The sequence below is a fragment of the Scyliorhinus canicula genome, chromosome 18 (genome assembly GCF_902713615.1).
Source record: "Scyliorhinus canicula chromosome 18, sScyCan1.1, whole genome shotgun sequence".
Classification (NCBI taxonomy): domain Eukaryota; kingdom Metazoa; phylum Chordata; class Chondrichthyes; order Carcharhiniformes; family Scyliorhinidae; genus Scyliorhinus; species Scyliorhinus canicula.
The window spans coordinates 123,025,633-123,048,597 of record NC_052163.1 but is presented as its reverse complement, the minus strand read 5'-3'; the positions used below and the strand labels follow the sequence as shown (position 1 = coordinate 123,048,597).

At 45.3% G+C, this 22,965-nt stretch overlaps 1 protein-coding gene across 3 annotated transcripts in view; it reads left to right on the top strand.

Moving 5' to 3' along the window:
- The first annotated feature begins 2,184 nt into the window (after window positions 1-2,184).
- LOC119953051 (receptor expression-enhancing protein 6-like) overlaps window positions 2,185-22,965 on the top strand; it is a 32,765-nt gene continuing 11,984 nt past the window's right edge. Inside the window, exons 1-4 of one of the 3 annotated variants that reach the window (XM_038776851.1) lie at window positions 2,185-2,441; window positions 17,561-17,654; window positions 21,586-21,724; window positions 22,393-22,561. In XM_038776851.1, coding sequence (XP_038632779.1) covers window positions 2,327-2,441; window positions 17,561-17,654; window positions 21,586-21,724; window positions 22,393-22,561 — 517 coding nt within the window. In that variant the 5' untranslated portion in view covers window positions 2,185-2,326. The remainder of the gene's footprint in view (window positions 2,442-17,560; window positions 17,655-21,585; window positions 21,725-22,392; window positions 22,562-22,965) is intronic. The other 2 variants (XM_038776852.1, XM_038776850.1) reach the window with 2 other exon arrangements.

The following is a 22,965-nucleotide window of genomic DNA, read 5'->3' as shown; positions in this document are numbered from 1 at the left end:
TGGAACCTGCCAGCGGGAGCAGGTCGGTTAGATCGCAAACCGATTGGCATCCAGCGCAGATCCCGATTTCGGCCTCTCCCACGATTTAGCCAGCCTGCAAGGATCCAAGCCAGGTGCAATGTGGCCATTAAATCGCGCCCACAAACTGTTCCCATTGGCGGAAAGGCTAAGGACCAGACAACACTTAAATAAGATGATTTGGAAAAGAACCACAGGTAACATAACAAATTTTTTTTTTAAATGCATTGCGTGATTAGGATCAGGAAAGTGTTGTCTGAGATTGTGGTGGAGACAGATTCAACCGTAGTTTTCAAAAGTGTTTACCAGATTGATTCCTGAGATGGCAGGGTTGTCGTATGAAGAGAGATTGGGTCGATAGGGCCTGTCTTCCCTGGAATTTCGAAGAATGAGAGGGGATCTAACTGAAACTTAAAATTCCGACAGGCGTGGACAGACTGAATGCATGGATGTTGTTTCCTCTGGCTGGGGTGTCCCAGGATATGGGGTGGGTTATTTAGGACTGAGATGAGGAGAAACGTCTTCACTCAGAGAATGGGGGACCCATGGAATTCTCTTCGAGAGAAGACTCTGAAAGCCAAGTCACTGAATTGAGATGGAAATAGATATATTTCTGGGCTCTAAAGGTGTCAAGGGGTACGAGAAGAGTGGAGGAGTATGGCTTTGGAATAATCATATCGTATTGAATGGTGGAGTAGGCTCGAAGGTCTGAAAGGTTTATTCCAGCTCCTATTTTCTATGTTTTTAGTTAGTATCTGAAGAGCAACAATTTGCTGGGATGTAGGAAATAAGTGGGGAATGTAACTAGCTGAGTTGCTCTTGTAGAGAACAGCACAGACACAATGGATCAAGTGGCCTCCCCTCTCTGCTGTAGCCATATTATCATTGTCATCTCACTTATTCCTTATGTCAATAAGTTTTACATTCCGGCAACTCTCTGAAAAAATACATTTTGCCTGAATACCTATTTAGAATTTGTTTTTAGTAATTATAGTTTTGGCCCTCCATTTTGGTCTTCTGACAAACGGAAACATCTTTGCCACGTCTACCCTCGCAAAGTAGATTTAGGGGGAGACAATGGAATTGTGTTATTGACACTGGCCTCGTAATCTAGAGGTCCATGTTAACAGGGACATTGGTTCAAATGGCGGCTAGTGGAATTTAAATGAATAAATCTGGAATTGAAAGCACTAGTGACGGTGCCATGCCATTATTATTGATTGTTGTAAAAACCCAATGGTTCACTAATGTCCTTTACCTCCCGTCCTCACCTGGTCTGGCCTACACGTGACTCCAGACCCACAGCAATGTGATTGAATCATAGAATTTTTTGTACAGTGCAGAAGGAGGCCATTCGGCCCACCATGTCTGCACCGGCCCTTGGAAAGAGCACCCCACTTAAGCCCTCCACCCTAACCCCTAAACCCGGTAACCCCACCCAAAATTGCACAAGGGCAATTAGGGATGGGCCACAAATGCTGGCCGGGCCAGCGACGCCCACATCCCATGAACGAATAAAAAATTAATATTAAAGACGTCTTATCGGGTCACCGCGCACCTTCTCTTTTCCACAGTAAAATGCCCCAGATTATCAATCGTTCCTGGCAAATCTAACCTCTCCGTTCTTGTTTAATTCTAGTAATTTTTTTAAAGGATGGCAGGGTGGCACAGTGGTTAGCACTGCTGCCTCACAGCGCCGAGGACCCGGGTTCGATCTCGGCCCCGGGTCACTGTCCGAGTGGAGTTGGCATATTCTCCCCCGTGTCTGCGTGGGTCTCACCCCCACAACCCAAAGATGTGCAGGGTAGGTGGATTGGCCGCGCTAAATTGTCCCTTAATTGGGGGGGGAAAATAATTGGGCGGTAATTTTTTGTTTTGCCTTCTGCCCTTTAGCACTTTTATGGAGACCAGGGGTGTGCACTGTGCTTCAAACTGTGATTCCCCAACCAGTGACTTACTGGGGTTGACTGGGCAACGACTGCTTCAAGGATAAATTAGCAGACAAAGAGCAGGATCCAGGTATCCACATCAGCTCCAATTGGGCAAGTGGCGTGTCAATCAGAGGAGCTTGAGCCGGAAACGTGGCTCCTTGCAAAACGGATCGAGCAGACGTTAAGCGGATTGGCAGAAAGGTTTCTGAGAGTCAGCAGCTAGTGGATTAGCTGGAGAGCTGCCATCAGCGGAAAGGGCAGTGGGGGGAGGAAGGAAGGTGGGGGAGGATTTCTGTGCTGTCTCGTGTGGGTGCTGAAACTGCAGAGAGGGACACCGAAGGCGAGGGGGACAAATCCAAAAATCGCTGCCGGAAAAGATGCCGTCCTTGCGGGAGCGCTTTGAGAATTTTCTGAACGAGAAGAACTTCATCACCAACATACTGGGGAAGATTGAGGAGAGGACTGGCGTGCGCAAATACCATCTGGCTACAGGTAGATTATAGACTGGACAGGCTTGCTAGTTGCCATTGCAATGTTGCTGACTGCAAACCTGTATTGCAATTTTTTTAAAAAACATTTGAATGTAAGGAGTTTATTTTGCATTCGTTCAAGAAAATTAACCCCAACGGTGGACTGACCTAATAGCTAGTCCTGTAAATGTCCAGGAGAGTGGGGCATTACTGGGGGGAGGTAGGTCCTATCTGGCTCAGTCTGTTCCAACTGTTACCCCATCTGTTACTCGGTGTTACAGGTTTGGGGCGAGTTCGAAGACCACCAAGATGATAATCTGTATTAGTGTCACAAGTAGCTTATTTAGGCTTACATTAACACTGCAATGAAGTTACTGTGAAAATCTCCTAGTCGCCACACTCCGGCGCCTGGTTGGGTACACAGAGGGAGAATTCAGAATGTCCATTTCACCTAACAGGCACGTCTTTCGGGACTTGTGGGAGGAAACCGGAGCACCCGGAGGGAATCCCCGGAGACATTGGGAGAGCGTGCAGACTCCGCACAGTCAGTGACCCAAGCCGGGAATCGAACCTGGGACCCTGGTGCTGTGAAGCAACAGTGCTAACCACTCTGCATTCGGCACCTTTACTGTGAAGTGTCTGACAGAATGGAAAGTATCTGCTTTACTCAGGATCCTTGCTTTCTAATGAGGGAGGGAGGGAGGGGGAGCATCCACTGTAACAATTTAAATTTCTTTGTTAGTTTCTCGTCTCAGACCAAAGTGGGTGGCATGGTATCACAGTGGTTAACACTATCGCTTCACAGCGCCAGAGACCCGGGTTCGATTCCGGCTTGGGTCACTGTGCAGAGTCTGCACATTCTCCCCGTGTCTGCATGGGTTTCTTCTGGGTGCTCCGGTTTCCTCCCACAAATCTCGAAAGACGTGCTTATTAGGTGAATTGGACATTCTGAATTCTCCCTCTGTGTACCCGAACAGGCGCCGGAATGTGGCCACCAGGGGATTTTCACAGTAACTTCATTGCAGTGTTAATGTAAGCCTACTTGTGGCAATAATAGAATCATCATAGAATTTACAGTACAGAAGGTGGCCATTCACCCATTGAGTCTGCACCGGCTCTTGGAAAGAGCACGCTACCCAAGCCCACACCTCCACCCTATCCCCGTAACCCAGTAACCCCACCCAACACTCAGGGCAATTTTGGACACTATGGGCAATTTAGCATGGCCAATCCATCTAACCTGCACATCTTCTCACTGTGGGAGGAAACTGGAGCACCTGGAGGAAACACACACAGACATGGGGAGAATGTACAAACTCCACACAAGCAGTGACCCAAGCCGGGAATCGAACCTGGGACCCCGGTGTTGTGAAGCAATTGTGCTAACCACTATGCTACCGTGCTGCATATGTACTGTACATGTACATACGGCATGCCACTGTTTGGTTCCAAAGGCCACATAGATTCTTAAACTTCTAAATTAAAAGGTTATAATGTGAACAAATTGCTTATATTTGAAGCTGTTAATGAGTGTGTTGAAACCTGCTTATAATACCGTTGCCTGTCCAAAAGTAAAAGGGCGGCGAAGAAAATCTAACATTTTTAATCGCACTGGGTGGTGGGATTAGGAAATTTGGTTACCTGAAAGGTTGATTTAAAGGAGAAAAATGCAGATATTAGATGGGGAAAGGTTTATGACTAAAATTTAGGATCCCTGCTTTTTGGAGTTTGTGAATTTTCTGTACATGATGGAGTAGCCATGCAAAGGACTGGTTTCACATTATTGAAAGGATATAGAGACAATGCTAAAAAAAAGCTTTATAACTCCAACCAAAACTGACCAGTTTTACATGTTGGTGAAAAAAATTAACAAGTTGTTGAAAGGAATAAACTGAGGGATGACCTCGAGAGGGAGGCCTGTAGGATTATGAAGGAGTTTGATTTGGTTTGGGGTGGCACAGTGGCCAGCACTGCTGCCTCACAGGGCCAAGGACCTGGGTTTGATTCCGACCTTGGGTGACTGTGTGGAGTTTGCACGTTCTCCCCATGTCTGCGTGTGTTTCCTCCCACAGTCCAAACATAAGACCATAAGACATGGGAGCAGAATTAAGTAGGAACAGGTTTAAGCAGGGTGCTCTTTTCAAGGGCAGGTGCAGACTCGATGGGCTGAATGGCCTCCTGCACTGTAAGTTTTATAATTAGGCCATTTGGCCCATCGAGCCTGCTCCACCATTCAATCATGGCTGATATGTTTCTCATCCCTATTCTCCTGCCTCCTCTCCATAATCCCTGATCCCTTATTAATCAAGAATCTATCTATCTCTGTCTTAAAGACACTTGGTGATTTGGTCTCCAAAGCCTTCTGCGGCAAAGAGTTCCGCAGATTCACCACCCTCTGGCCGAAGAAATTCCTCCTCATCTCTGTTATAAAGGATCATCCCTTCAGTCTGAAGCTGTACCCTCGGGTTCTGGTTCCTCCTACTCGTGGAAACATCCTCTCCACGTCCACTCAATCCAGGCCTCGCACTATCCTGAAAGTTTCAATAAGATTCCCCCCCCCCATCCTTCTAAACTCCAACGAGTACAGACCCAGGGTCCACAACCATTCCTCATACAACAAACTCTTCAATCCGAGGATCATTCCTGTGAACCTCCTCTGGACCCTTTCCAAGGCCAGCACATCCTTCCTTGGATACGGGGTCCAAAACTGTTCAGGTGTGCAGGTTGGGTGGATTGGCCATGCTAAATTGTCCCTTGGTGTCCAAAAGGTTAGGTGGGGTTACTGGGTTATGGAGATAGCGTGGGGCGTAGGCCTAGGTGGGATGCTCTTTCGGAGGGTCGGTGCAGTCTCAACGGGCCGAATGGCTTCCTTCTGCACTGTAGGGAATCTGAGATGTAGTAATGCAGTACTGCCTTTTGAGGCCACATTTAGGTATGATCCAATACTCAACAAGTTCCTCTGCGATATGCAAAAATTCTAAAAGATAGGATTACATTTCTGGGGTTGATGTAAATATGGCTTTGAAATGTTCAATTGAGAGTGCTTAGCTTGTCAACCTAAATACCACTGATTTCAAGTATCACAATCCATGGTTTTATATATTTATATTTCAGTGCACAAAAGATATTTATTAATGTATTTTAGACTTCTGCAAATGCCCGCCTGAAATTACCAGGTCGTGAACACCTCCATCTTGACACTAGCTGTTTAGCATCTCGACAGAAACTTATTAGTTTATTCATTGCACATGGTGGAAATCTCGTTTCAAAAAGGAGCAGCAACTTTTATTTCTGTAGTTCCTTTCCCTGGGTACTTCACCAGAGCGTTAGAAAACAAAATGACACTGAGCTAGACATACGAGGTCAAATGACGAAAAACTTGGTAAAAGAGGAAAGCAAGGCAGGGAGGTGGAGGCAGGTTGACAGGCATTGCAAAGTTTAGGGCCTGGGCAACTGCAAGCGTGGTGGTGCAGCAATTAAAATTGGAAATGCTCACGAGGCCAGGATTAGAGAGTGCAGATATCTCGGAGGGTTGTGGAATGATGCTTGACTGGGAGTCATCAGCAGTCAGTGAACACAGAGATGATAAGTGAATGGGGCTTGAAGCATGCTAAGATATGGGCAGCAGAGTTTTAGCGGGCCTCAACTTTATAGAGGATAGGATTTGGATTTGTTTATTGTCACGTGTACCGAGGTACAGTGAAAAGTATTTTTCTGCAAGCAGCTCAAATCTTTGTCCACACATTCCTCAAGGTAACTTTGACAGGATCTCTCAAATGGATGCTGGGAACGAACGGGCTCAAGCCAATAATCACATTTAGCAATGGACGTAGCGTTTCCTGTATTCAATCTCAAATGGCATTCATAATGTTCCCATTGGGAGGGTTGGCTAGGGAAGAGTCCAGGATGCAAGATTTCAGTTATGTGAAGAGACTGGAGAAGCTGGGGTGGTTGTCCGAAGAGCAGAGAAGGTTAAGGGGAGATTTTTTAAAAATAAAATAAATTTAGAGTACCCAATTCATTTTTTCCAATTAAGGGGCAATTTAGCGTGGCCAATCCACCTACCCTGAACATTTTTGGGTTGTGGGAGCTAAACCCACGCAAACACGGGGAGAATGTGCAAACTCCACACGGACAGGGTCAGGGACCCAGAGCCGGGATCAAACCTGGGACCTCGGTGCCGTGAGGCAGCAGTGCTAACCACTGTGCCACCGTGCTTCCCCTTAAGGGATTGGATTGGATTTGTTTATTGTCACGTGTACTGAGGTACAGTGAAAAGTATTTTTCTGCAAGCAGCTCAACAGATCATTCAGCACATGGGAAGAAAAGGGAATTAAACAAAATTCAAAAAAATACATAATAAGGCAACACAAGATATACAATGTAACAACATAAGCATTGGCATCGGATGAAGCATACAGGGTGTAGTGTCAATGAGGTCCGTCAATAAGGGAGTCATTTAGGAGTCTGGTGATGGTGGGGAAGAAGCTGTTTTGAGTCTGTTCGTGCGTGTTCTCAGACTTCTGTATTTCCTGCCCGATGGAAGAAGTTGGAAGAGTGAGTAAGCCGGGTGGGAGGGGTCTTTGATTATGCTGCCCGCTTTCCCCAGGTAGCGGGAGGTGTAGATAGAGTCCATGGATGGGAGGCAGGTTTGTGTGATGGACTGGGCGGTATTCACGACTCTCTGAGGTTCCTTGCAGTCCTGGGCCGAGCAGTTGCCATACCAGGCTGTGATGCAGCCCGATAGGATGCTTTCTATGGTGCATCTGTAAAAGTTGGTAAGGGTTAATGTGGACATGCCAAAATTCCTTCGTTTCCTGAGGAAGTATAGGTGCTATACAATGTTAAAATGTATAAAATGTGGCCGATTAGCCAAAAACACATTGTTATCTCTAGACCTAATGGATACAAAAGGCATAAGTGACGGTATCTGCAGCACAGGATCTGAAATGGACTAATGTGGGTGATGTCATGGAGGTGAAAATAGACAGTCTTGGATGTGGAGTGATGATGACGTCAGAGGCTAATCTTGAGGCTAAATATGACGCTATTGTCTTGGCGCACAGGCAACCAGAAAAGGAAATAAGTTGACCATTGGGTAGTCCTGGGACAAGTTGTCGCATGCCCCCAAAATGAAAATGTATATTTATATTCAGTTTTGCATGTATTTTCTGCTGGTGACATTTTAGACTGCTGAGGATACTGACATTTTAATATGAGCTCAATTCATATTTGGGATAAGTCTGCCACATGAAAGAGCATCCAAACTCAGTGACTTAACTATCCTTGAGATACTTCCTTAATTCCCTTTCACTGCACACCCTTTTTTAATTCAAGACGGGCCAAAGTCATAACTGGAACCTCACATATTTGCATAATGGCTCAGTCACTTGCTGGACATTGAACTGAACAAATGAAAGAATATTCAGTAACCGTGCTGATAACATTGTGTGATTGAGCACTTTAATTAGTGTGACATGCACATGCTATGAAACAAAGAGAAACAAATTTGATGGAAGTTCATAAATTGTAACTTGTATTGCCAATTTGTTATTCACTTAAGACCATAATGTAGTATTGAATCCTTCAAATGGACCTTCCATTTCTTGTATGAAAGAGCAATAAAAGTATCCAGTACTAGTTGTGCAGTATTCTGATTAGAGCAAAGGCTTGTTGCTGAAGGCTCACCAAACTAGCAGCTTGTCTCGTGTTGTTAAACTTGTGTTATAATTGATCTTGCCCCTTCTGTCCTATCGTGCCTGGGGGCAATTGCATTTGGCAAATAACATGGAAAAAAATTCAAATTGGATTTGGGTGCTGTGCAGCATTTCCATAATGTTACTAAGGTGCATGATTGCAGGTTTAAGGTGCAGTACACTGAACTAATGAAAATGAATGAAAATCGCTTATTGCCACGAGTAGACTTCAATGAAGTTACTGTGGAAAAACCCCTAGTCGCCACATTCCGGCGCCTGTTCGGGGAGGCTGGTACGGGAATTGAACCGTGCTGCTGGCCTGCCTTGGTCTGCTTTAAAAGCCAGCGATTTAGCCCAGTGTGCTAAACCAGCCCCTTAATGTAATTCATGGTGATTTACAAATATAGAAAAATTAGTGCCTCTGTTGTCCTCTTGTTTGGCTGGCTGAATTATACATAGGATATTACCGCCGCCCCCGATGCTCCGCCCCTGACCAGCCGAGTTCCTGACGGCGTGGGCCATGTGTGGTCTCACCCATCGCGAACACAGTGTGGCAGCTGCGGACTCCGCGACAGCGCCGCCACAGTCGGGGGAGGACCAATCCGCGGGCAGGGGGGACATTATTCGGGGCTGGGGGTTCTGTGGGGAGGTGGGCCGGGACACGCAAGAAGGGGGGCACCATTTCACAGGCCGGGTTCTCGAGCGGCCTCCGCCACGTAGCAAGGCGCGGCCGCGGAGGGCTGCCGCCGTGCGCATGCGCGACCACGGACCTGCCAATTCTCCGGGGTGAATCGGCAGCTAGAGCTGGGTGCTCTACGCTACCGTCCTGCTAGCCCCCAGCAAAAGGGGGAATCGGCCGTTTTGCGCCATTTTTCTCTGGCGTAAAACCCCACCGTTCCCACACTGGCGTGGGGACGTAGCCCCAGAATCGGAAAATCCAGAATGACCTGGAGAATCCAGCTCATGGTCTCCATATCTAGAGAAAGTACATTAGGGTGGGAGGAGGAATTTATTTCACTTGCTCATCACATAGTTCAAAAGGCAAAAAAGAAACTCGTACGATGGATCTAATGAGGACAGTCCTGTGACTTGCCACACTGTGCAATAATGCACCCGTGCACTTTTTCACTATTTTATCAAAGCATTTGACAATCTCTGGTTGCAAATAACCTGAAAAATGGAGGCTGGTCCGCAATGCCCCACACCTTTCCAAACCTTCCTGGAAGTGACCATCTGACTTGCCCTTTCCCTGCTTAAGCAATGTGAATTTGCTGTACATGTCTCAAAGGTGAGGACTGAACTGAGCAGAAAAAGCTGAAATTAAAGCCTATTCACTCCAATCGAGTTACCATTTTAATGGCATGTTAAGTATGAATATAGAATTGTTTTGCACAGGGTGTAGAATTGTTATACCTTCACTTTGTTTACACTCTGTAAATTAGCTGATGTATTGGTTGTTGTAGACCTGTGCATCACCCAAAAGGGCCTTGTGACTTTAGTTTGTAATTTGAAACCCAATATTGGCTCAATATTTCTATTTTTAAAAATAAAGTGTACTTGCTGAAAAACTGGTACAAAAGAAAAAAATCCACAGATTGTTACAGTTATGAAGCTTATAAGATTGTTATTATTTTGAGATTGTGTTTTAATTTAGGGTAAAATGTAATCCTTTTTTAAAATAAATTTAGAGTACCCAATTATTTTTTACAATTAAGGGGCAATTTAGGGTGGCCAATCCACCTATCCTGCACATCTTTGCGTTGTGGGGGGTGAAACCCACGCAAACACGGGGCGAATGTGCAAACTCTTCATGGACAGTGACCCAGAGCCGGGATTCGAACCCGGGTCCTCAGCACCGTAGGCAGCAATGCTAACCACTGTACCACCGTGCTGCCCTAAATGTAATCCTTTCTGCCACGCAGCTGGACTGGGTAGTTTGATTGTTGGACAATATTTTACAGTAAGAAGGTGTTGGTGCCGACAGCAGCCTGTCTCCAATGTCCCAGAATAATGTTGAGAATATTAGGTTGCAAATAAACTGCCTTCTTAATTCTACAGCAAAATAGATAATCAGCATCTCTACCTGGATACAAAGCCCATGTGATTCACCTTGCTCTGAAAACAGGCTTTGAGAAGGAAGGATTCCTAATATATCACGGAAGCTCGCAGACACCAGTCTGCCAGCGTCCAGGAAAGAGGCAGCGAGGCAAGAGACCAAAACTGTCTGGTTCACCACACCAGAATGTGGGTGGAATCACGTGCTCGGATTGAAGTAAAGCTTGAGCGGTTAAAGCGAAGCTGGAAGATTTGCCTAACTTGAGTGAGAGGGAGGATCTCCAGTAATGCTGTAAATCATGAAGGACAATTTTGAGGTTATAAGCTGCCAGGCTGAGAAATGTAAAAACAGAAGAGAATCCCCGGGAACTAAGAATCATTTTGGACTAATTCTGGGAAAAGTGAAGTCTACTTAATAATATTCTTTGTTAGTGTCACAAGTAGGCTTACGTTAACACTGCAATAAAGTTGCTGTGAAAATCCCCTTAAGGGCAGCGATGCTACATATCAGATAGTGGGTTTTCTTTTTCAGCTGTGTTAAAATTGCTGTTCGGTAGTTTTAAGGATGAGTTGCCTCCATAAATAATGTTTAGTCAAAGGTGCTTTTAGTCTGTTTGTTACAGTATTAAAACATGAAATCTTGTCATTCTTCCAGCTGTTAACTGAGTTTCGAATTTCCCTTTTGTCTATGGGACGGTAATAGAATGTGGGAAATCCTTCAATTAAAAACAAACGCTGCAAACACTCCAGTTAAGCAGCATCGTAGAGAGAGAAAAACAAAGTTAATGTTTCAATTGATGACCTTTCATCAGAACTGGTGGTATTGTTTGTTCTGAACTGTACAAAGCTGGGAGATTTGCGAATGTAAGTAAAACAAAATGCATCACAAATTAGCTGTCACCCAGAAAGAAGATGGTAGAACAAGTCCTGACATTCAAGTAACGTGCACTTTTTATCGTTTAGTGCGATTTACAGTCAGGGCATCATAAAATAAAGAATGAAGTAGAAACAGGAGCTAACTGCTTGAAATGTAGGACCAATTCAAAGCAATTTAGATCTTTAATAACAAATGTGGACCTTGTATTACCGTTTCCATCATCAAGAACCTGTCCTGTGACAATGTCGTCTGGAAATTCAGAAACTCTCTTTCGATGCAAAATGTTCTGAAATGTTAATATTACTGTGGCTTATATTTGGTTGTGCCTCACTTTTTCTCTTGTAATTCTTACTCTTAGTAAGAAGTGGCAGCATAATGGTTAGCACAGTTGCTTCACAGCTCCAGGGTCCCAGGTACGATTCCCGGCTAGGGTCACTGTGTGGAGTCTGCACGTTCTCCCCGTGTCTGCGAGGGTTTCCTCCGGGTCCTCCGGTTTCCTCCCACAGTCCCAAAGATGTGCGGGTTAGGTGGATTGGCCATGATAAATTGCCCTTAGTGCCCAAAAAGGTTAAGTGGGGTTACCGGGATAGGGTGGAGTTGTGGGCTTAGGTAGGGTGCTCTTTCCAAGGGCCGGTGCAGACTCAATGGGCTGAATGGCCTCCTTCAGCACTGTAAATTCTATGATAGTAATCAAAAATATTGGCCAGAGTATAGACTTGTGTGGATGAGCAGATTGTTGTGAGCTGGGAGTGGAATGCGGCAAGCATCACATTAATGACGGACAGACCTGGACCATATCTAGGATCTGGCTGGCCAGTGGCAAGTAACATTCATGGCATACAAGTGCCAGGCAATGACCATCACCAACAAAAGACTAACCATCGTGCTCCTGACATTCCAAGACATTGCCAGTGGTTAGTTCCCCACTATCAGCGTCCTTGGGGTTACATTGACCGAACATTAAACTGGACTAGTCATATAAATACCATGGCTACAGGAGCAAGTCAGAGGCTAGGAATCCTGCGGTGAGTAACTTTTCTCCTGACTCTCTCTTCCCCTCCCCCAAAGCCTGTCCACCATCTCCAAGGCGCCATCTACAAGGCACAAGTCAGGAGTGTGATGGAATACTCTCTCTTCATCTGGATAAGTGCAGCTCCAAAACACACAAGAAGCTGAAAACTAGGGCAGCACGGTGGCACAGTGGTTAGCACTGCTGCCTCGTGCCGCTGAGGTCCCAGGTTTGATCCTGGCTCTTGGTCACTGTGCAAACTCCACACGGACATTCTCCCCGTGTTTGCGTGGTTTCGCCCCCACAACCCAAAGATGTGCAGGGTAGGTGGATTGGCCACGCTAAAATTGTCCTTCATTGGAAAAAATGAATTGGGTACTCTAAAAAATGTTTTTAAAGAAGCTCAACACTATCCAGGTTAACGCAGCCCTACTTGATTGGCACCCCATTCACAAACAGTCGCTTCCTCCACTACTGACTCACAGTGACAGCAGTGTATACCATCTACCAGATACACTGTAGGACCTCACCAAGGTTCCGTTAGACAGCTCCTTCCAAACTCACAACCGCTACCATCTGGAAGATCCAAGGAAACAGATTCATGGGAATGCCACCACCTGGAAGTTCTCCTCCAAGCCACACCACCCTGACTTGGAAATACATTGCCATTCTTTCACTGTCGCTGAGTCAAAACACCACCCCTAACAACACTGTGGATGTACCTGCACCACCTGGACTGCAGCAGTTCTAGAAGGCAGATTGCCACCACCTTCTAAAGGCAAACTAGAGGCAATGAATGCTGGCCTAGTCACTGTCGTCCACATCCCATTAATGGCATGGAATTTGTTGTGGCATTGCAAATAGCAGTAGTACGTTGGCTTTGAAATATTTTAAGCTAAAGGTTTTTTTAAAATGGATTATTTATCATGAAGCCAGCGGCTGAATTAAAATGTATAATCATATGAAAATTTATGTAAAGAACATTTAATATTTAAACAAGTATTGACTTGGATATTATTGAGCTGGGTGTGGCTGCCTCTTGCTACAAACCCTGAAAGTCTAACATCGCCATGAAGGTGAGTGGAAGTTTTCTGGTTTCAGTTGTTCTACTGCAGATGAAGCGGCTGGATACCGAGGGGGTGCTGCTGTTAGCGGGCTTCAGGCAGTTAGGGCTCTGAAATCCTGGGGAACTGGGAAGGTCGCTGGTTCTGTGCTGAGAGGGTTGGGTCTCTGAGTTTATAGCTCGGTGCAGATGGGGACTGCAGTTCGGAGAAATCCAGGGCAGTGCCAGTTTGGAGAAGCGATGCAAGTGTGTTAGTAATTAAAGGCTGGGCTGCAGCTTTGCGAATCTTGGAACGCAATCTTGAGCAAAGAGATTGAACCATCGGGTGAGCATTTATTCAGGCAGTCAGAGTCCCAAGTGGCCTTTGAGGGAATTCGGAGGATAAATCTGATCAAGTTCCGGAGTTCTAACCAGGTTTTGAGAGTCGTGGTGGTCACTGACGTCTGGGGGAGTTGCTGAGAAATCCACGGGAATTGTCTCAGTCACATCTGCCATTTAATGTGCGGTGTGGTTGTCTTCGACCACAGTTTGCCAATTAAGTCATATATCCTTCTTGTTAATTCTAAACATTAGATTATAACATAGATATGACAATTTGGCAGCTTAATTGTTACTACAGTACAGATGTATATTTCCAGATCTTCTATATAAAAAAAGACAGGATTGAAATTTTCAATTTGCCATGCTGAGATTTGAACTTCAGTTTCTTGGGTTATTGGCTCGGGCGTTGTGCTACTGGACTAATAATCCATATACCATTGAACACATTAATATCACAATTGCTATTTAAGCTGTGAGAGTTAAATGGTGGTCATAATTGGCTCAGATTTGATGGAGTCTCTTGATTCTTAAGGCAAGTGAGAAGGCCTTCGAAAAACCATGTCGGAAGAGAACAGTCTTGTATTAATATAGCCTTTTCTTGGGGTTTGCGTGAGAGCACATCTGGAATGCTATGCACACTTTTGATGTCCATATTTAAGAAAGGATATATTTGCATTGGGTGCCATACCACACTGAATTGAGGGGGTTGTTCTGTGATAGATTTATGTTCTCAAACCTACAAGATCCTGAAGGGGCTTGATAGGGTGGACGCTGATCAGAGGAGAGTCTGATACTTGGGGCTGCTGTCTGGGGATAAGGGGGCCGATCTCTTAGGACTGAGATGAGGAGAGATTGCTTCACTCAGAGGGTTGTGAATCTTTGGAATTCTTTACCCCAGTTGATTGTGGATGCTCCATCGTTGAATATGTTTAAGGCTGGGACAGATCGGTTCTTGGTCTCTCAGAGAAATAAGGGAAATGGGGCATGGGTGGCAAAATGGAATTGAAACCCAAGATCATCCATGACCGTATTGAATGGCGCAGCAGGCACATTGAGCCCTGTGGTCTATTCCTGACCGTATTGAATGGCGGAGCAGGCACATTGGGCCCTGTGGTCTATTTCTGCTCATTTCCTTGTTTAAAATAAAATGTTATGGGGAAATGGGCTTTGCTGGCCAGGCAAGCATTTATTACCCATCCCTAATTGCCCTTGCAGAAATGGTGGTGAGCTGCCTTCTTGAACTGCTGTAGTTCATGTGGTGTAGATACGTCCACAGTGCTGTTCGGGAGGGAGTTCCAGGATTTTGACCCAGCGACATTGAAGGAACAATGATATATTTCCAAGCCGATATGGTGTGTGGTTTGGAGGGGCACCTCCAGGTGGTGGTGTTCCCATGTAGGTGCTGCCTGTGACTTTCTAGATGGCAGTGGTCACGGTCTTGGAAGGTAGAAACGTAGAAACTCTGAGCAGGATTAGGCCTTTTGGCCTTTGGCTGTTGCCGAAGGAGCCTTGGTGAGTTCCTACAATGCATCGTGTATTCGGTACACGCTGCTGTCACTGTTTTGGTGGTGGAAAAGTTTTGGTGGTGGAAAAAGTGAATATTTGTGGATGGGGTGCCAATCAAGCGGATTGCTTTGTATCGGGTTTCTTGAGCATTATTCGCACTGCATTCATTCAGGCAAGTGGATAGTACTCCATTACATTCCTGATTTGTGCCTTGTAGTTGGTGGTCAGGCTTTGGGAATGAGGATGTGAGTTACTGAATTTGGGATTCCTAATCTCTGACCTGCTCTTGTAACCACAGTATTTACATGGCTGGCCCATTTTTCAGTTTCTGGTCAGTGGTAACTCCTAGGATGTTGATAGTGTGGATATTCAGCGATGGTAATCTAAATATGGTGCAATGGTTGGTGTCATAAGATACACACAGGTATATGATGGTGCACAGACAGGCAGTGATTGACACACAGGATGACCAGTGAACACACAGAACACAGCAGCCAATCACCAGACAGGACACGACCACGATAAAGCCAGAGGGCACTAGTTTTCTCGCTCTCTTGGGATCCAGCCTCTGAGACAGTCAGAGCCTGTGAGCAGCAACTAGAACACACACCATGTGGTAGTAAGATAGTCTGGTCAGGCTAGCCTCAGGTCTCCAGTCAAGTCAGCATAGTGTCAACTGACAGTTAAAGTATTTTTAATAGTTAAGAGTTCAATCAAATCGAGTTGCATTTCTTCAAGTGTTGGAAGCCTGTCTCTCTCACTGCTGCAGTAAACGTGGTCCTTGCAGACCCAGCTTACCCAACGCATCAGTTGGTAGCACAGATATTTAACTGTTAGCCTAGATCTTCCAATTAGTGGCAATGCTGGGCGCATTGCAACAGTCTGCAAGTTTTTAACCAACCATTGCTCATTTATTCCAGGATCTTATCCCAGCTGAGGAGAAATGGGCAGCGTAGTGACTCCTGGGTGAGTCCAGCACACGAAGGAGAGGACATGACCTTTTTTTTAAAAAGCACTAGCTGCCATATTTGGATACATTTCTTGTGTCTTTATGGGGGTGGGGGGTGTGGATAGATGGGGAGGTGAGAAGTCAGGTCAGGGGTAATCTGATCAGGCTAGTGGGTGCAGTTAGGTGGTCAGTTTTGGAGGGGGGGGGGGGGGAGCTTGTGGTCGGTGGAGGTTTTGGTTGGGGAGTTGCTCCGCTGTTGGATCAAGTTTTGGACAAATTCTATATCCAGGGTAAATGTATAGGTCCTGTGTACCTGGACCAAGTCTTCAACCTGAGCTCCGAGTCGAAGACATTTGCAGAGGGTCACTAACAGCAGGATCAGCCAGTTGGAAATTGCAACTTCCTGGGCAATTCCCACATATATCCGCACTTCGGGACATCCACAGGGTCCTGGCACCACACCTAACATGTCTTCCGATTTCTAATGATGCGGGGATTGGAAAATTAGAGCCAGTAACTCTTTGTGTGTTTGGATTGGTCGATGATCGACTGCCTGTTAATGACAGTACAGACACAATCTTCATCCACATTGAAAGGTGTTAAGTTGGTGAACACTGATTGCGTGGGTTTCAGCCCCACAACCCAAAGATGTGCCGAGTAGGTGGATTGGCCACACTAAATTGCCCCTTAAATGGAAAAAATTAATTGGGTACTCTAAATTTATAAAAAGAAAGTTGGTGAACACTGGAATGTTGACCGGTACAAGCTTGAAGGGCCGAAGGGCCTGTTCCTGTGCTGTTTGTTCTTTGTTAGGGGGTAACACTTATCCTTTATATCTGGTTTCTTTGGTCTGTCTCATCTCTGACTACATCAGCAAATTAATCACCAAAGTGCTATCCTAATTAATATCTGACTTAAAAGAATTATTAAGGAAGTGCTGCTGGTATATGTTCTAAACATAGTATTATTATAGAATCACTACAGGGCAGAAGGAGGCCAGTCAGCCCATCGAATCTGCACCAACCCTCTGCAGGAGCACACTACCTAGACCAAATCCAATCCCCACCTTATCCCCGTAATCCCACCTCTGGGCAATTGAGCATGGCCAATCCACCTAACTTGCACTTCTTTGGATTGTGGGAGGAAACCGGAGCATCCGGAGGAAACCCACACAGACACTGGGAGAACGTGCAGACTCTACACATACAGTCACCCGAGATCGGAATTGAACCCGGGTCCCTGGTGCTGTGAGGCAACAGTGCTAACCACTGTGCCCCCCCCCCCTTTATTAAATAATTATAAATTATAATTAGATTAGATATGTCTGGGTCAAACGGATTGGAGGAAGTGCACTCTGTTGTTGTTCTCGTTCCGTACAGTGCGTGACCTGTTGTAATGAGCTTTTATGATCAAGTGGACAATGCTGGGACTAACTGGATTATTAGGATATTGATGAAACAGTTTGCCTGGCCCACAGGAAGACTGATGGTACATTAGTTTTCTTCAAAGTCCTTTAATAGATTTGCATGTACCTTTTGTTAGTTTCCTTGTGTGCGAGTGTAACTTTAGACGTCCTATCTGTTACAGGGTTATAGGTTTGCACAAGGTGAGCTTAATTAAAAACTTCTGTAGGCTGTGACCTCATTGTTTTCCATTTCATTCCAGGTTCACTAACTGCCCTTGGTCTGTATCTTGTGTTTGGATATGGAGCCTCCCTGCTGTGCAATTTGATTGGTTTTGTATACCCAGCTTACTTTTCGTAAGTATGACCTTGGCGCTGTGTAAAAATGCATCTCTGTTTGACCATTGTGCATATCTTCATCTAAATCCACAGCTTTTCCATTTTCCTACCTTCCCCTGGAGGGTTTCTTCTTTTTCACAGCTTTGCTTATTTTTTTTTTTTAGAAATCCAGTGTTAAAGCAATCAGTAGATGAGCAAATACCTTTTGCATTGCAAATGAAGTATTGGCTCCGGTCCACAAAACAATTGCACTTTACAAAGGTTGCCTGTACAGTTAATGAAGCCTGATCCAGACCATAATCACTCTGAACTAAATGAGAGATGTCAAGACTGTATTTCTAAAACTGAGCAGAAAGACCTGTAACTTCTGTCTATTCACATGTGTATGCACTGCCACAATAAACATGTCCTTAGATGTCAACCAAACCTCATGATTGAGACAATGGATCATTTAAATTGAGACAATGGATCGCTCAAATGTATAGGAATATGATCCAGGGGATAGACTTTTAAGGCCCCCACCCTACTGGGTGTACTATGATGAGCCCACCCCGACCCAGTTACCATTATACCGTGGGGGGAGGAGATAAGATCCCCGCAAGCCCATTCTTCCTTAGCATTATTGAGGGCTTAAATGGTCAATTGTTGCCCACTCGAGGCCCTCAATCCAGCTCCACTGCCATAACACATTGAGCAGTGACATGAGAATGGGACGGCTGTTTTTTTAACAGTGTTGAAACCATGGGAAGCAAAGGTAAATCCATCAAAGAACAAAGGACAATACAGCACAGGAACAGGCCCTTCATCCTTCCAAGTCTGTACCGGTCATAATACCAACCTTTGCCAAAACCCTCAGCACTTCCTTGTGCCGTATCCCTCCATACCCATCCTATCCATGTGTTTGTCAAGATGACTTTTGAGCGCTGTTAATGTGCTGCTTCCACAACCTCCCCTGGCAAAGCGTTCCAGGCAAACACCACCCTCTACGTTAAAAAAAAACCTGTCTCGCACATCTCCTCTAAACTTTGCCCCAAGGACCTTAAACCTATGCCCCCTGGTGACTGACCCCTCCACCCCGGGAAAGAGTGTCTGCCCATCCACTCTATCCTCAACTTCCGTCTTTCCAATGAAACAGTCCGAGTCTATTCAGCCTTTCCACGTAGCTAACACCCTTCAGACCAGGTAACATCCTTTGAGGAGGGTGCACATCAGCAAACCCCCCTCCTCCTGTTATCTCCACGTGGTGCTGATGTATGAGGCTTAATCAGCTGAGCATCAGCATCTTAAGAGCATCTTAAAAAGAAAAAAACTTAACACAGCTGAACTGTCAGGAGTTGGATAATTTATTAAATGAGCCAGAAGCTATAACCTGCATAAATCTAATTGATGTATTACCTTGATCCAGTGAAATTCTTGGCAATGCAGAATGATTCAACTTCAATTACCTCAGCATTGTATAAACTTAAGATTCTCCATTTCTGGTCCCAGTCTGCACACAGCTCGATACCCAGCCAGAATACATTTTAAAATTTGGACTTTTAAAAGCTAGTTTATATTTTTGTGCACTTGTCACTTTATATGCATCCTGCACGAGTGACCCCACGCCCATCTCCAGCGGTCCTGGAGACTCGAACACTGCTCGCATTGTGTATTTGTTCCTGTTTATCTTGGGCAACCTTGACTCTGTTTCTAAAGTGGCAACGAGGGGATCAGATTTGACACATAACGCATTTCACCAATAAAGGGAAACTGATTAACAAAATTTCCTACCTCCATGTTTCCGAACATTACAGGGATGCTTCTATTGAAAGGCCACTAAATATGACCAATTGAGGAAAGATTTGGCGTGTGAAGTTTTGTTTTCTTTATGTAATTGGTTCATTTGTATCATCAATTTTATGCCTGCAGAAGATGTTTATTTTTGTACAGCTGATGTTGTGCATTCTCACAGGTGGTTTTAAACAGGGATTGGTTGGGTTGATCATGGTAATCCAGTGTTCTTCAAACTTTTTTTCCGGGGTTCCATTTTTACCAACCGGCCAACCTGCGCGACCCACGCCGGCCGACCTGTGCGACCCACCATTTTCCCTTCCCTTGTCTGCTGCTGACAAAAATGGAGGAAATGGTTTTGGGTCCCTTTGGCCCTCGTACTCACTCCTCCAATGGAACCTACATAGAACAGTACAGCACAGAACAGGCCCTTCGGCCCTCGATGTTGTGCCGAGCCATGATCACCCTACTCAAACCCACGTATCCACCCTATACCCGTAACCCAATAACCCCCCCTTAACCTTACTTTTTAGGACACTATGGGCAATTTAGCATGGCCAATCCACCTAACCCGCACATCTTTGGATTGTGGGAGGAAACCGGAGCACCCGGAGGAAACCCACGCACACACGGGGAGGACGTGCAGACTCCGCACAGACAGTGACCCAGCTGGGAATCGAACCTGGGACCCTGGAGCTGTGAAGCATTTATGCTAACCACCATGCTACCGTGTTGCCCCTACCGTGTTGCACCATGCTACCGTGTTGCACCTGTTGGATAAAGGTGAAGCCTTCTGGTGTGGGAAAGTATGGAGTCTCCATCTGTCCAAAGTTGAATTTTTTTCCTGTAAAATTTTATCAAATAAAACCCCCCCCGAACTTGTAAAAAGAAATGAGTAAAATAAATGAAAAAAATGAATAAACCCCCCCCCCCCCCCCCGAACTTGTAAAAAATAATAAAATGAATAACAAATGAAAAAAAAAAGGAATAAAAACCACTACAGAACTTGTAAAAAGCGCCAACCGTTTTAAAATAAAAAATAGCGGCCGCACTGCGCATGCGCGCCAATCATCGTGCGTGCATTCACAATGCGGCCAAATTTTTTTTTTAACATGTTCGCAGCCGGCGTTACGAAAAGCCGGCTGCTGCGCGGGGATTTGCGCGATTGGGAGCGCCGCGGACAACGGCTCCGTGACCCTCCCGACATCCACCCGCAGGTCGCGCCCTCGACTTTGAAGAACACTGGTAATCATTTGACACAATTCATTTAAATATGTTCTTGTTAACTGGAAATTCCACCCATTGAGCAAACAAAAGAACCACAAACCATTTGCAATCCACCATTAGTAGACTTGCCAGTTTTGCAGTGAGTATATGGCATCAAACCAGGGTTTAGAAAAAAGCTTTGCAATTTGCTGTCCCATTTTGTGTTTGATCGATGGAAGTGAGTGTTTATTTTTACCCAGTTTAATTGCTAATTATTATTCAGTGTTCAGCTTCACCAAAAAACTACTCATCCGGAGGTAAATAAAAGTCTCAATGGAACAATGTGTGTGTGTCTCTCTCTCTCTCTCTCTGGTTCTCTCTGTCCCCTCTGGCTCTCTCTGTCCCGTTCCCCCCCCCCCCCCCCCCCCCCCGGGCTCTCTCGCTTTTCTCTCCCTGGCGCTTTCTCTCTCTGCTTTCTTCCCCCCTCCCCCATTGCACCACCACCCCTCCCAGGCAAAGCCTTTTATGGACCGATTGAAGCAACCTGTCAATATCAGGCCATTATGGTAGATCCACTTCTAATGAGCCTAAATGGGTGAATGTGGAGAAATATAAGGAAGAGTTGGATTGATAAGTACTTTTTCAGACCAACTGATTTGAAGTTCCACGATGTGGATTCACCTGAGGAAGGAGCAGTGCTCCGTGTTTGAAACAAACATGTTGGACTTTAACCTGGTGTTGTAAGACTTCTTATTGAAGTTCTACAGCAGTTATAAATGCTTTCATGTTCACTGTTGTATGTATTCACCTGTGGTAATTGACACAATATTCTTATTTGTTCTGTAGCAACATTTCAAAGAGGACCGCACTGCATATGGGTTTTTAAATAGTTTGAATTGTTTTGCTATGGACCTTTTCCAGTGGCTGTATTAGCTTAATTAAATCTTTAAAATATTCTATTCTCCTCCTCCAGAATCAAAGCTATTGAAAGTCCAAATAAAGATGATGACACAAAGTGGTTGACGTACTGGGTAGTATACGGGATATTTAGTATTGCTGAATTTTTCTCAGACATCTTCCTTTATTGGTTCCCTCTTTATTACGCTGGAAAGGTAAGTGAAGGTTCAGGTCATTTCTTGCATTTGCTATAAAATTTCTGAATGTTACCAGCATCGCCAAGCCTGTTGCATATTCTTTACTGCTCACCAAAGCATCGTCTTTCGCATAAATTCAAAATGACAGGGTTTCCATGAGGCTGTCAATCTTTTCCGCCCAGGTGGTGGATGTCAATTGTTTGGGAGGTGCTGGTGAAGAAGCCTTGACAAAGCCTGGGCAGCACGGTAGCACACGTGGTTCGCACAATGGCTTCACAGCGCCAGAGTCCCAGGTTCGATTCCCGGCTTGGGTCACTGTCTGTGCGGAGTCTGCACGTTCTCCCTGTGTCTGCGTGGTTTTCCTCCGGGTCCTCCAGTTTCCTCCCACAGTTCAAAGATGTGCAGGTTAGGGTGGATTGGCCATGCTAAATTGCCCTTAGTGTCCAAAAAAGGTAAGATAAAGTGGGGTTACGGGGATAGGGTGGAATTGTGGCGATAAGGTGGAGGTGTGGGCTTAGGTAGGGTGCTCTTTCCAAGGGCCGGTGCAGACTCGATGGGCCGAATGGCCTCCTGCACTGTAAATTCTGTGATTTATTGCATGCTGTGAAGAATGTTCGTTTGAACTTGGGTCCGCTTTCGTGGTTTTAGGATGGCGACTAACGTTTTGGGAATTATGTTTCCCGCAGTGTATCTTCTTGCTCTGGTGCATGGCCCCAGTCGTGTGGAATGGTTCTCAGATGATCTACAACCGAATTGTCCGCCCCATGTTTCTCAAACACCACGCCGCTGTGGATAGCGTTGTCAATCAACTCAGTGGAAAAGCTCTGGATGCCGCAGAATGTTTGACGAGGGAAGGTCAGTTGAACATTGCTGGTGAATGAAGACCTAGAATATTTTGCTTTAATATATTCTGGAGCATTTGAGTGTGAAGAAGGCTTTTGTTGTTTTGAGGGGGAAAAAACATTATTATTGAGCAGATTTTAAATATTGGCTTTTTTAAAAATCCACATTTTTAAATGGTTGTGATGAGGCTGAATTCCACTTCTTTTTGTTTATTTTTTTTATTTTTAAAATAAATTTAGAGTACCCAATTCATTTTTTTCCAATTAAGGGGCAATTTAGCGTGGCCAATCCACCTACCCTGCACATCTTTGGGATGTGGGGGCGAAACCCACGCAAACACGGGGGGGGGGGGGAATGTGCAAATTCCACACGGACAGTGACCCGGGATCGAACCTGGGACCTCGGCGCCGTGAGAC